The sequence below is a fragment of the Argopecten irradians genome, chromosome 1, assembly GCF_041381155.1.
Source record: "Argopecten irradians isolate NY chromosome 1, Ai_NY, whole genome shotgun sequence".
Classification (NCBI taxonomy): Eukaryota; Metazoa; Mollusca; class Bivalvia; order Pectinida; family Pectinidae; genus Argopecten; species Argopecten irradians.
In genome coordinates, this window is record NC_091134.1 from 56,340,806 (window position 1) to 56,356,122 (window position 15,317).

Consider the following 15,317-nt stretch of genomic DNA (forward strand, 5'->3'; position numbering starts at 1 on the left):
AATAGTTTTGGTGAGTTCACTGTTGGCACTATCCTGTAAAAGTCCTAAGTAGTAGTAAAGATGTCGTGCCACCACTTTCGACATACATGGATTACATATTAGGCTTTTTCTTTACTTGTATGAGTCGATATCAGATGGTATGCAAATTCTAAAAACGAAAACAAATATGCATCTTCAGTTCTGATACAAACAAAAATATAAAGAATCATTTGAATCTATATCGTAACCATAATTATACATTGTTTGATAAATTATTACCAACAATAAATCTTTTAAATTTGCACTCTACAAGTCGGCAAAGCATAGCAACTCCCGTAAACAAGAGGCCCAGAGGGCCTGTATCGCTCACCTGGTTTGTAATGCCAAATAATTTTCTGAATACAGGTTCATTGTTTCTTTTCTTAAGGAATTTTAATATTAACCTCTAAATCCCCTATTGGGCCCCACCCCTCCTGCCCCCTGGGGGTCAGAGCCAAAATTTATACAAGTTCTGTTCCCCTTCCACAAAGAATGTTTGTGGCCAAATTTGGTTACAATCCATGCAGAACTCTATGAGAAGTAGCGATTGATAGAATTTACCTCTATTTCCCCTATTGGGCCCTGCCCCTCCTGCCCCCTGAGGGTCAGAGCCAAAATTTATACAAGTTCTGTTTCTCCTACCCCGAAGGATGTTTTGTGGCCAAATTTAGTTACAATCCATACAAAACTCTAGGACAATTAAGTAGCAATTTATAGAATTTACCTATAATTCCCCTATTGGGCCCCGCCCCTCCTGCCCCGGGGACCAGAGCCAAAATTTATACAAACTCAGTTCTTATTCTCCCAAGGATATTTCTGGCCAAATTTGGTTACATTCCATGTAGAACTCTATGACTAGTAGCGGGATTTACCTCTATTTCCTCTATTGGGCCCCACCCCTCCAGCCCCCGGGGGGCCAGAGCCAAAATTTATACAGGTTCTGTTCCCCTTCCCCCAAGGATGTTTCTGGCCAAATTTGGTTACAATCCATGCAGAACTCTACAACTAGTAGCAATTTATAGGATTTACCTCTATTTCCCCTATTGGGCCCCACCTCTCCTACCCCCAGGGGATCAGAGCCAAAATTTATAAAAGTCTGTTCCTCTTCCCCAAGGATGTTTGTGGCCAAATTTGGTTACAATCCATGAAGAACTCTAGAACAAGTAGCATTTGATAGAATTTACCTCTATTTCCCCTATTGGGCCCCGCCCCTCCTGCCCCCTGAGGGTCAGAGCCAAAATTTATACAAGTTCTGTTCTCCTACCCCGAAGGATGTTTGTGGCCAAATTTAGTTACAATCCATACAAAACTCTAGGACAATTAAGTAGCAATTTATAGAATTTACCTATAATTCCCCTATTGGGCCCCGCTCCTCCTGCCCCGGGGACCAGAGCCAAAATTTATACAAACTAAGTTCTTCTTCTCCCAAGGATATTTCTGGCCAAATTTGGTTACATTCCATGCAGAACTCTATGACTAGTAGCGAATTAAAGGATTTACCTCTATTTCCCCTATTGGGCCCCACCCCTCCAGCCCCCGGGGGGTCAGAGCCAAAATTTATACAAGTTCTGTTCCCCTTCCCCCAAGGATGTTTCTGGCCAAATTTGATTACAATCCACGCAGAACTCTACGACTAGTAGCAATTTATAGGATTTACCTCTATTTCCCCTATTGGGCCCCGCCCCTCCTGCCCCCGGGGGGTCAGAGCAAAATTTATACAAGTTCTGTTCCCCTTCCCCCAAGGATGTTTGTGGCCAAATTTCGTTACAATCCATGTAGAACTCTATGACAAGTAGCGATTTATAGGATTTACCTCTATTTCCCCTATTGGGCCCCGCCCCTCCTGCCCCCGGGGGGGGGTCAGAGCCAAAATTTATACAAGTTCTGTTCCCCTTCCCCCAAGGATGTTTGTGGCCAAATTTAGTTACAATCCATGTAGAACTCTATGACTAGTAGCGATTTAAAGGATTTACCTCTATTTCCCCTATTGGGCCCCGCCCCTCCTGCCCCCGGGGGGTCAGAGCCAAAATTTATACAAGTTCTGTTCCCCTTCCCCCAAGGATGTTTGTGGCCAAATTTGGTTACAATCCATGCAGAACTCTGACTAGTAGCAATTTAAAGGATTTACCTCTATTTCCCCTATTGGGCCCCGCCCCTCCTGCCCCCGGGGGGTCAGAGCCAAAATTTATACAAGTTCTGTTCCCCTTCCCCCAAGGATGTTTCTGGCCAAATTTGGTTACAATCCATGTAGAACTCTATGACTAGTAGCGATATAAAGGATTTACCTCTATTTCCCCTATTGGGCCCCGCCCCTCCTGCCCCCGGGGGGTCAGAGCCAAAATTTATACAAGTTCTGTTCCCCTTCCCCCAAGGATGTTTGTGGCCAAATTTGGTTACAATCCATGTAGAACTCTATGACAAGTAGCGATTTAAAGGATTTACCTCTATTTCCCCTCTTGGGCCCCGCCCCTCCTGCCCCCGGGGGGTCAGAGCCAAAATTTAAACAAGTTCTGTTCCCCTTCCCCCAAGAATGTTTGTGGCCAAATTTTGTTACATTCAATGCAGAACTCTACGATTGACAAGTAGCAATTTATAGGATTTACCTCTATTTCCCCTATTGGGCCCCGCCCCTCCTGCCCCCGGGGGGTCAGAGCCAAAATTTATACAAGTTCTGTTCCCCTTCCCCCAAGGATGTTTCTGGCCAAATTTGGTTACAATCCATGTAGAACTCTATGACTAGTAGCGATATAAAGGATTTACCTCTATTTCCCCTATTGGGCCCCGCCCCTCCTGCCCCAGGGGGGTCAGAGCCAAAATTTATACAAGTTCTGTTCCCCTTCCCCCAAGGATGTTTATGGCCAAATTTAGTTACAATCCATGTAGAACTCTATGACAAGTAGCGATTTAAAGGATTTACCTCTATTTCCCCTATTGGGCCCAGCCCCTCCTGTCCCCGGGGGGGTCAGAGCCAAAATTTATACAAGTTCTGTTCCCCTTCCCCCAAGGATGTTTGTGGCCAAATTTGGTTACAATCCATGTAGAACTCTATGACTAGTAGCGATTTAAAGGATTTACCTCTATTTCCCCTATTGGGCCCCGCCCCTCCTGCCCCCGGGGGGTCAGAGCCAAAATTTATACAAGTTCTGTTCCCCTTCCCCCAAGGATGTTTCTGGCCAAATTTGGTTACAATCCATGCAGAACTCTACGACTAGTAGCAATTTATAGGATTTACCTCTATTTCCCCTATTGGGCCCCGCCCCTCCCGCCCCCGGGGGGTCAGAGCCAAAATTTATACAAGTTCTGTTCCCCTTCCCCCAAGGATGTTTGTGGCCAAATTTGGTTACAATCCATGTAGAACTCTATGACTAGTAGCGATTTAAAGGATTTACCTCTATTTCCCCTATTGGGCCCCGCCCCTCCTGCCCCCGGGGGGGTCAGAGCCAAAATTTATACAAGTTCTGTTCCCCTTCCCCCAAGGATGTTTGTGGCCAAATTTGGTTACAATCCATGTAGAACTCTATGACAAGTAGCGATTTAAAGGATTTACCTCTATTTCCCCTATTGGGCCCCGCCCCTCCTGCCCCCGGGGGGTCAGAGCCAAAATTTATACAAGTTCTGTTCCCCTTCCCCCAAGAATGTTTGTGGCCAAATTTTGTTACATTCAATGCAGAACTCTACGATTAGTAGCAATTTATAGGATTTACCTCTATTTCCCCTATTGGGCCCCGCCCCTCCTGCCCCCGGGGGGTCAGAGCCAAAATTTATACAAGTTCTGTTCCCCTTCCCCCAAGGATGTTTGTGGCCAAATTTGGTTACAATCCATGTAGAACTCTATGACTAGTAGCGATATAAAGGATTTACCTCTATTTCCCCTATTGGGCCCCGCCCCTCCTGCCCCCGGGGGGTCAGAGCCAAAATTTATACAAGTTCTGTTCCCCTTCCCCCAAGGATGTTTATGGCAAAATTTAGTTACAATCCATGTAGAACTCTATGACAAGTAGCGATTTAAAGGATTTACCTCTATTTCCCCTATTTGGCCCCGCCCCTCCTGCCCCCGGGGGGTCAGAGCCAAAATTTATACAAGTTCTGTTCCCCTTCCCCCAAGGATGTTTGTGGCCAAATTTGGTTACAATCCATGTAGAACTCTATGACAAGTAGCGATTTAAAGGATTTACCTCTATTTCCCCTATTGGGCCCCGCCCCTCCTGCCCCCGGGGGGTCAGAGCCAAAATTTATACAAGTTCTGTTCCCCTTCCCCCAAGGATGTTTGTGGCAAAATTTAGTTACAATCCATGTAGAACTCTATGACTAGTAGCGATTTAAAGGATTTACCTCTATTTCCCCTATTGGGCCCCGCCCCTCCTACCCCCGGGGGGTCAGAGCAAAAATTTAAACAAGTTCTGTTCCCCTTCCTCCAAGGATGTTTGTGGCCAAATTTTGTTACATTCCATTCAGAACTCTATGACAAGTAGCGATTTAAAGGATTTACCTATATTTCCCCTATTGGGCCCCGCCCCTCCTGCCCCCGGGGTGTCAGAGCCAAAATTTATACAAGTTCTGTTCCCCTTCCCCCAAGGATGTTTCTGGCCAAATTTGGTTACAATCCATGTAGAACTCTATGACAAGTAGTGATTTAAAGGATTTACCTCTATTTCCCCTCTTGGGCCCCGCCCCTCCTGGCCCCGGGGGGTCAGAGCCAAAATTTATACAAGTTCTGTTCCCCTTCCCCCAAGGATGTTTGTGGCAAAATTTGGTTACAATCCATGTAGAACTCTATGACAAGTAGCGATTTAAAAGATTTACCTCTATTTCCCCTATTGGGCCCCGCCCCTCCTGCCCCCGGGGGGTCAGAGCCAAAATTTATACAAGTTCTGTTCCCCTTCCCCCAAGGATGTTTCTGGCCAAATTTGGTTACAATCCATGCAGAACTCTACGACTAGTAGCAATTTATAGGATTTACCTCTATTTCCCCTATTGGGCCCCGCCCCTCCTGCCCCCGGGGGGTCAGAGCCAAAATTTATACAAGTTCTGTTCCCCTTCCCCCAAGGATGTTTCTGGCCAAATTTGGTTACAATCCATGTAGAACTCTATGACTAGTAGCGATTTAAAGGATTTACCTCTATTTCCCCTATTGGGCCCCGCCCCTCCTGCCCCCGGGGGGTCAGAGCCAAAATTTATACAAGTTCTGTTCCCCTTCCCCCAAGGATGTTTATGGCAAAATTTAGTTACAATCCATGTAGAACTCTATGACAAGTAGCGATTTAAAGGATTTACCTCTATTTCCCCTATTTGGCCCCGCCCCTCTTGCCCCCGGGGGGTCAGAGCCAAAATTTATACAAGTTCTGTTCCCCTTCCCCCAAGGATATTTGTGGCCAAATTTGGTTACAATCCATGTAGAACTCTATGACAAGTAGCGATTTAAAGGATTTACCTCTATTTCCCCTCTTGGGCCCCGCCCCTCCTGCCCCCGGGGGGTCAGAGCCAAAATTTATACAAGTTCTGTTCCCCTTCCCCCAAGGATGTTTGTGGCAAAATTTAGTTACAATCCATGTAGGAACTCTATGACTAGTAGCGATTTAAAGGATTTACCTCTATTTCCCCTATTGGGCCCCCGCCCCTCCTACCCCCGGGGGGTCAGAGCAAAAATTTAAACAAGTTCTGTTCCCCTTCCCCCAATGATGTTTGTGGCCAAATTTTGTTACATTCCATTCAGAACTCTATGACAAGTAGCGATTTAAAGGATTTACCTCTATTTCCCCTATTGGGCCCCGCCCCTCCTGCCCCCGGGGTGTCAGAGCCAAAATTTATACAAGTTCTGTTCCCCTTCCCCCAAGGATGTTGTGTGGCCAGAACTCTATGACTAGTATTTAAAGGGTTCAGGACATTTCGGACGGACGGGACGACGGCGGGACGACGGACTCTATGACTAGTAGCGATGTACATAACGCTCACCGGCCCCATTCGGCCAGGTGAGCTAAACACGAAAGAAATCTATGCATGTATCCCGAAATTGCATAACCACGAAGAAAAATATGACATAAATATATTGTTCTACATTCCTGATGAAACATATAAGAAGGAATGTTGAAAAGTATTTTGATTGATACCGTTGAAATTCCAAATAGATGATCACTACAATTGAGCAGATACAACATGTACACTGTACCCATACCCGAGCCAAAGTCACGCACGTTTCACAAATGAAATTATTATAGACAAAAACATGCATCGAATAAGGTAAACACACTACTGTAAGAGCGATTCGAGTAGTTCTAGACAAACATTTCTTTATAACCCTGGCAAGTGCCATGGTTCAGCATACAAGACATCCGACCACTATGTGTAATGGCGAACAGTAAGCGATTTGAGCATTTTACATTCATTTCGCTACAGTGGGCTTTACTGGCATATCACAGTAAAACCAACTAATCTAATTTCTATTACAACTGGTTTGTTTCCGAAATATGTATATTTTTTAATGTACTCTTAGACTGAATTGTACCTTTAAAATTAGTATTTGTTAAAATAAGCATTTGTTTGATTGTAAAATGTAAAATTCATCCGATAATTGCAATTTAAATTTCACAACTACGTTTTACCATGTAGGTTTCTATAACCATACAAAACTATACATAAAATTTATCTAACAGTCGTTTACATTTAGGATATTTGGGTTAATATCTATGATTGATTCATTAATTATTTAACGTCATTTAGAAAGTACGGATATTATCTAACATGCTCGTGAACATCAATGAATATTAATTTTGTATATGGCATAAGTGTAAGAATCTGTCCGTTGTTTAAACAATGTAGTACACATTGATGGTTCATTTGGTCTACACTTTGTACTTTCTGTAATGTCAACGAAAAGACACGCCACAAAAGCCCGGCCTACATAACCCGACGTTCCATATTTAGAGTAAATGAAGTGGCATTCGATATTTTGTACGAGGAATTTTTATATTTATATTTTAAAATGAGTTTATAATCTTTAGGGAATATTTTGTCTGTTATACTATTATAGCACTTATACTTAGATGCAGATATTGACTATAGTTACTGTAAAAGGGAACCATTACACTGTTTCGCGTTCTGTACTCTTTGGACGTTTAGCTTAGGTCAAACTTTTCTGTTGACAATGTCGCCTATGCGGATTTTTTCTCGGATAACGAAGAACATGGTCAGTTTTCAATTTATTACCAATATAATCGAAAATATTGATCTATCGATCGAATGAAAGATTTTAATCCATCTGCTCTAATAGATTTTTAACGATTATGCTCGTTATGGGCCAGACTAAGCCTCCGTCGCTTTAAGAATACTGTCTTATTGCAGATTCATGAATGGAGAAGACAAGAGGAATGTTCCAGTTAATGGAGATGTGGCTGCATCTGTCGACAAAAGAGCAGGTGGAAGAGGTGAAGTCATATCTAACACTAATAAAAATTTTCATATACATTATCGTGCTGAAAACTTTCCTGATACAGACAATTTGTCGTTTGCCTTACGAACAATCTAGACTGTTCCTTTACATTAGCATAACGCCGATACCAGTAATACGTATTCTGTCATTAATGTATTTAACCCCTACTCCAAGAGTAATGATATGTTAACAGACAAAATGATACTAATACCTAGTATATATGCTTTCAATTAATTTAGATGATTCTTTGGCAAGAAATACAGATTTGTCAGAAACTACTCCGCGACTGTCAACACCAGCAACTGTTACATCGCTATTCCTAGATCCAAAGAGTAACATAACACCAGAAACAGACACGCGAGGTTCTAGTGGCCCTTCCAGTAATGAAGAGACTAGAGAAGTTGATAATCAGTACATGAGCCAGCAGCATCCAACTACACTGGATCAGCGTCAGCAGTTGCGCCTGGAGCAAAATGGCGGAGGTCAGCAACCACTACAGAGACAACAAGACCAGACGGTAGTCAATGGAGCTGCAACAAACTTCACCAATACGGAAGCTGCAGCAGCAAGACCACGATATCCTAACTACTCGTCAGCGGCGGCAAGAGCAGGGACGTTCAACGGCTTCCCAAACCATCTCGACCAGACACCTCAATTTATGGCCAAAGCCGGATTCTTTTACGCAGGTTTAATAATTAATCCATTATTATTGTTGCGAGGTTAATCTGAAACTGTTAGATTTCATAATTTTGACATTAGATATGATCCTTTGAATTGAAAACAATTTACATTGCTGTTTAAAACAAGAGAACTCTGAAATATAGGAAATAAAATCAATCACAAGTCAAATATTGATATACATGTATCAAAAAAATTGTATTAAAAGCCTCTTCTACGACAAAATATAAAACAAATACAGATGTATGTGTAAATATAAGTAAAACAAAGTTAAAAAAAAGTAAGTTAATTTTTGCATATAATGTTTGTGTTTGATACTTTGGACGTTTTAGGTTATGGTGACTATGTCAGATGCTTCTTTTGTGGAGGAGGACTTAGGAACTGGGAGCCTGGAGATGATCCATGGGTGGAACATGCTCGCTGGTTTCCACGCTGCACTCACGTCAAACAACATAAAGGACAACCCTTCATCAACTTGGTTCTTCAGAGACAAAGGGAACTAGTAAGTTTTTTTTTTCAAATACAATTAAAACATATCAAGCTTTGAAAATAGTAAGAACATCATTTTCACAAAAAATATTTCCTATACTTGTACTATTTCGTCAATGTATTTGATAAAATTTTACATATTGAATTTGAATACAATGTATATCTTTTTTCCAGATATTCATATACAGGAAAAATATTTTCTGAAAAATTGAAATGAATTTTAGATGAAATTTGAAAAGACCAAAAACGTCAATTCAGGTCAAGATTTTGAATTTCACATTTTTTTCTAGTCAAATTCAACTGAAGAACTGTCTCTGTAATACGATGTTCCATGAAAACGTGTGGTGGATATATAAACACTATGTGATATCACACAAATATAAAACTCTATTGTTTAATCTGTAATAAAGTCAAGTATTCCATATTGACCAGAATCAGCTGTATATCCTATAACTCATGTATGTATGGTTTTACCTAAACAAGTGTATGTGCAACACAAGAGTCAAGAGTAGAGGACAAAAACTCATCTTTAATGAATATAAGACTTTTGTTTTCTTTATTTTAAAATATTTTACTTTATGTAGAAATTGAGGTGAATGTCAAACAAAACATGTATGTATCTTCTGTGATCAGTTGAATTGTCTTGAAATAATTGATATCAAAGTCTTTATAATGGTTTATATATTTTGATTTTGGAAATTCATATGATATCATTCTAATCATTATGTTTTTGCTTCGGTGTATTTGCAGTACTTTGAGTACTTTGATTAAAACTCATTAACGATTTTTCTCTTAAGTTTATATTATTTCATACATAATTTGCTACTACTAATGTGACTTTCTTTGTTTTAGACACTTCCAAATGAATATATTACCACCCGGCAACATGCATCAAATACTGATCAAAATGTCACCAACCAGACTGCCAGTGTACAAACACACAATGATCGTCAGACTGGTGCTAGGAATTCACATACAAGTGCCAGAAATCAAACTGAATCGAAATCTGAACCCAACACCACAGCAAACACACAGCAAAGCAGAGTCCCAGGATCTCTTGTAGATAGAGATCAATCGGCAAAACAAAGCCCAGGTAAATTTAGTGTTGCTTCGAAATAGAATAAAGTTGACGATGGGGTCTTTCTTTTAACTACAAATTTTCTAGTGACAGTTGCTTTCCGAAACAAAAGCGAAAGGGTATGGATGCCAAAATAATTTCAATTTCTAGATTTATCTAGAACTTTTAATCAATACAATATGATACAAAATTCGATCTTTCATTTTGTATTCCTTTGGACTTGGTACAGCATTAAGAGCCACGAGGCCAGTGTATCATTATTTATATCGGATATTTAGACATTCAACATTCGTATTGATTAAATAATAATTAAAACATTGATAGATCCGAAACAGACTGGGTCCAATGGTAGAAAAAGACCAAGCGCTGGAACAGCGAACTCTTCTAAAATCACAAACGAAACTAAAAATGTTGAGCATAAGACATCAAACTCACAAACGGCGCAACATCTAAATCCTGAACCAAAATTACGAGGTACGTGTACATAAAAAGCAATGTGTTTGCTAAATGCAGATGATTGATTATTTGATAATTCATTGATTAATTTATTGTATTAATAGTTTGGTTGATTCATTGATTTGTCGATTGACTGATGGGGCTTAAAGCTCTTGTGTTGTTAGATGATAATAGCTTAAATCTTACCTACAAGTAGTAAGTTTAGAAACAAATCTTAACACACCCTGTATATGAATGACATCTTTTTAAACGAGCAAATATATCTAAACAATTACTAAAGCATAGCAACACATTCAATAAAATGCATATTCTTCAAGGGAAAAAAATATATATCTTTTATCTTTATTTTGATATGATTGACGTAAAATCAAAATGCATTACAAACGATCTCTTTTCAGGGAGCAGTCAAGCCAATTCCTACACAGATGAAGGTAAAAACAATTCTTTATCCCTTCTTCAGACCATCAATCACTCATGGCCATATACGAGGTCGATATATTGATACCATTAACACAATGGTCGAAGAAACTGACCTAGTTGTGATCAAGAGCATGATTGTGGCATACCATCATTATTACAAAGATGGATGTAAAATAATGAAATGTAGCTGAATACCAACATATGACAACGCTTATTAAAACCTGGCAATATATTGAATCAGTACAGTTATCATGCATTAGGGTCGGGAACCTCGCTAATTGTATGTCAATCATTTACTCATAGACGCTCAGACAGTCAGTATGATGTATATGTATTTCCCTCTATTAAACTATTTCATTACTTAATACAGGTATTCAAAGATAATATTAGTTGTTTACAAATTATGTTATCCGTGATATAGAATAGCACCTGTGAGTATACTACAGTGTGGTTAATAACAACTTGACATATGTTGATAGCGATTTCGGCAATAAACCAGACAGAAGCCAGATATGAGATTGTATACAATCTAGGCAATTATGCTTGATTGTCTCTTCATATATACGATTTTTATAAACAGTTCTGAATACTTTCATAATTGATCAGATCTATTATAAGATTTCTTTTCATATATAGATTTATAGATATAGAACTCGAACAAAAGTATTAAAAGGTAATAATTAGTGACTGATTACGCTAACTTAAGAACAAGATACCAATATCTATCATATCATAGTACCCATTGCAAATGTTAAAGACATAACCACTGAATCTGTACCTTTAAACTTCATTTTTACTCTTTCGTTTCGACTATTGCTATATTGGAAACTCATAAAGTCGCCTTCTACGTCTGTAATATTCCGACAAAAAAAGGAAGAAAAGAACAAAATCACTAGAACATTATCAGTAATTTAGTTATTTTACATATGTCAAGTGTTGAGCCAATGTTTTAATAAATGTATCTTTATTTTTTTTAAATCTTAGAACTGAAATCTATCCAGGAGGAGAACACCCAGCTTAAAGAACAGATGAAATGCAAGATATGTATGGATAATGATGTCTGTATTTCATTTCTGCCTTGTGGACATCTCTGCTGCTGTGCAGAATGCGCACCTGTCATGGTCAAGTGTCCTATATGTCGTCAGGTAATCAGTGGCTCCATGATAACCTATTTATCGTAAACTGTTCACATGCATGAACTTCTTTAGCCTCGTCATATCAAAGATAGCATTGTTGTTAAAGGTATACAACCTGATATGTGTTCACTGATATACACATGTTCTTGGTCATGTCGCTTTGATAGTAGTAGTTACATTTAGTATTGCATGAGTTGATATTTGTAACGTTTTGCTTCTGATATAGTTTTACTGATAAAATGAAAATTGTGTGGTTTGAGAGTTTTGATATTTATTTTGCTCACAGAACCTATTGATTTTTTTATCTGGATAGTATAACAAATGGATTTATAGCTACACTGTATTACAAAGAAATATCTATATCAAACACGGTAGTGGTCATACACGTACATCTTTTTGTATCCATAAACATCAGATATATATTCTGTAATAGGTTTTTATAGGCTTTATGAGAACCATAATTATCAAAATTTGCCTCACACTTGTTGATGATACATGGGATGAGTCTCAATAAGAATTTCAAGTAATAAGTAACATCGCAGGTTAAATCGCATCCCCCTGCTTTCTGAAGCCAACCTATGTCAGATTTATAGTCATGTTCTTCTGTTGCATGCAGGTGGTGGATATTCTGTTAGCTGCGATATGTACACGCTGGACACGCATTATTGTATAACTTATTTATCTTTTATGTTAATCTAATTCATCCCTGAAAACATATTTAGGCTTTTTTAATTCAAAGCTTAAACCAGTCCATTATGCAAGTTCAGGGGTGAATGAGTAAATGTCTCTTTATAATTATAAAAATAGCAAAAAAATATTTATCAGTGAACGCATATCGAACAACATCTTTTTAGGACAAAAAAACATGAAAAGAACTTTTCTTTTTCAAGTACATGTATATAAGTTTAGATATTTAGGCTTGTTTTCTTTATTTTAATTTTAAGTCAAAGTTGAAATATCGTCCAAGGAAAAGCTTTTTAAGTTGTTTTGACACTATTTCTCTTTAAGTTTACATTCATTGCAGCAAGTAAACTAATATGTATACATAAATATATATGATTAATTATGGCCAAGCTTTGTCATGCATAGCTGAATTGCTATTTGATCTGTACATTTCGAAATACACACTGTTATATAGACAGTAGAGCTATTATGAAAATAATAGCTAAACATTCAATCGGTAACAGGAATACAAAATAATAGCGGTATCACTTAATCATTGTTTTTTAGATAACATATTGCACAGTATTTAAAAATATACGGGATACAAAAAAACCCCAAAAAATCATGACTTGCTACTTGAAACAATTACATATAAGTTATCACATTTGTTCCTGTTTTTTTCAAGTGATATTGTACACTGTAGGATCATAGGACAACTTTCAGTTTACTCCTCTTTGTTGACAGCATATTTTCGTTAGAATAGTTCGATATCACATTGAAAACAGTTGATAAACATATACATAAAATGGCGTCCTTCCTACAGTCCTTACTAGCAAGTCTTGAAAGATCATTGGCAGTTTTAGGAAACAAGGGGACTATCTATGAAAAATGCCCTGTTCGATTTTTTTAAAAATATTATGCGCAAAGATGTTCATGTATACATTTATATTATTTTTACATTATAATTTTAACTCATCTAAAATCTTATATGATTGGATGACATTGTACTTTTGTAAAATTTACACTACAATAATATATTTGCGAATGATAGGTGATATCACTTACATATTAATAAGGTACCTAACATTTATGATGAAATTTAATTATATATTATGTATTGACTTTCATGTTTGTAATGTCGTGAGGTACTGAAAATCAATCAAAAGAAATTTGGATATTTAATATGTTGACAGTATATTTTCTTTAGAATAATACGATTTCACATTGAAAAAAAGTTGATAAAAATGTATATTTCGTTGTTTTCTATTGACTTTTGTGACGTCATCTAATCATTTACGGATAGATAAAATGGCGTCCGTTATTTAGTCCTTACTAGTAATAAGTCTTGAAAGATCATTGGCAGTTTTATGAAACAAGAGGACTATCTATGAAAAATGCCGTTTGATAATATGCGAATATAAGATGTTTATGTATACATTTTAATAATTTGTTTTAAATTATAATAAATTAATCTAACAACTTATTTGATTTAAAGACATTGAACTTTAATTTGTACAATTTGCACTATATTGATATACTTGCATATAATAGGCGATATCGCTTACATAATTATATTATTGTGTTGTTTTTCATATTTGTAATGTCGTGAGGTATTGAAAATCAATCAAATGAAATAAGGATATTTAATCATTATCGCCATCATATTTTTCTATCTTAAATAATGATCATTATAGTTTCAATGATCAATGTGTATATTTACAACTGTTTCAAGACAAGGATAAATTGAACATCCCCATACTAAAATGTTCATTCTATAACTATGATACGGATGTCTACAAAGGGGTTATACCTCCTCTTCAGCAGATATTTGAAAGATTTCAATCATTTGTGATGCAGTTTTTTTTATTTGCAGATTGCTTATCGATTTAGATTACATATTTAAATAATTAATGCTTTACTACCCCTTATTGATTTGTATGTGCTTTGACTAATTTTTTTTTAATTATCGATTACTATCAATGTTGTTTTGCAGCGATATTTCTTATTTCATGTTTATTGATTCGTAAATGTATTCCTTATTCAAGACTATATTAATCAATGTCCATATTGCACATATAAATGGATAAGTTAGGATGCACATATATATTTTATATATTCCTGTATTTCCCTATCCAAATTTCTATCGAACTGACCTGTAAACTAATACATACGCTAAGGTAAAAGGACATATTTTAAGACAATAACGGCAATTACCGCATTATCTTTCAATGAGTGGTAAATATTGAAACATTTTGTTTACATTTATAGGCCATATGTGTAAAGATCGGAATACTTCTATTAATAGATTGCAATTGACACAAAATGATCAATTATGTTCAACAAGTTGTAACGATGTATATCAGAACACATGATGCAGTAATCAAGATATCTAATTTCAGATCTGATGTTGGTGAACTGAAATTCCTTTTTTTCTCAGATGGGTGAATGGATAATGCTGTCTTTAAGCTTTAGTGACAGATAGCTCTTACAAAATACGTATTACATGTATGTCCAAAGGCAAAAACGTTTATTTAAAGGAACAAGACAAAAAGAGCCTATGCTAAAGAAACATTAGTGTCAAATACGCTAGGTATTTCGTATTGTAAATATTATCTAGATATATGTTCATCTTAGACAGGAAAGCGTTTAATAATTTGTATTATAACTTGTTATATCAATGGTATAAAGAAGATGGGTCGGTAGACGATGCATTCTACAAAACTATGAAATGTAAATCTTGTAAATAATCACACTTGTGTATTATTGTGATTGCTTGATAATTAAATAGTACATATACTGCCATTTTGGACGCGTTGTATTTTTTTCTCCTAAATCCTTCTCTCAATAGAAAGAAAACAATATCAATAGTTACCTAATTATACAGCACTCATTATTCATGACCCCAATTACAAAGCTTGTATTTAGAAATTTGTTTATTGCTAAAGGTCGACAC

General features: G+C 37.3%; 1 protein-coding gene across 1 annotated transcript in view; it reads left to right on the top strand.

Annotated features, from left to right (window-relative positions):
- Positions 1-15,166, top strand: part of LOC138334568 (uncharacterized) — a 29,872-nt gene extending 14,706 nt beyond the window's left edge. Inside the window, exons 12-18 of the mRNA XM_069283222.1 lie at positions 7,357-7,439; positions 7,684-8,130; positions 8,455-8,624; positions 9,464-9,704; positions 10,014-10,163; positions 10,544-10,576; positions 11,550-15,166. Of these exons, the coding sequence (XP_069139323.1) occupies positions 7,357-7,439; positions 7,684-8,130; positions 8,455-8,624; positions 9,464-9,704; positions 10,014-10,163; positions 10,544-10,576; positions 11,550-11,746 (1,321 nt within the window). The 3' untranslated portion in view covers positions 11,747-15,166. The remainder of the gene's footprint in view (positions 1-7,356; positions 7,440-7,683; positions 8,131-8,454; positions 8,625-9,463; positions 9,705-10,013; positions 10,164-10,543; positions 10,577-11,549) is intronic.
- Positions 15,167-15,317: the final 151 nt, after the last annotated feature.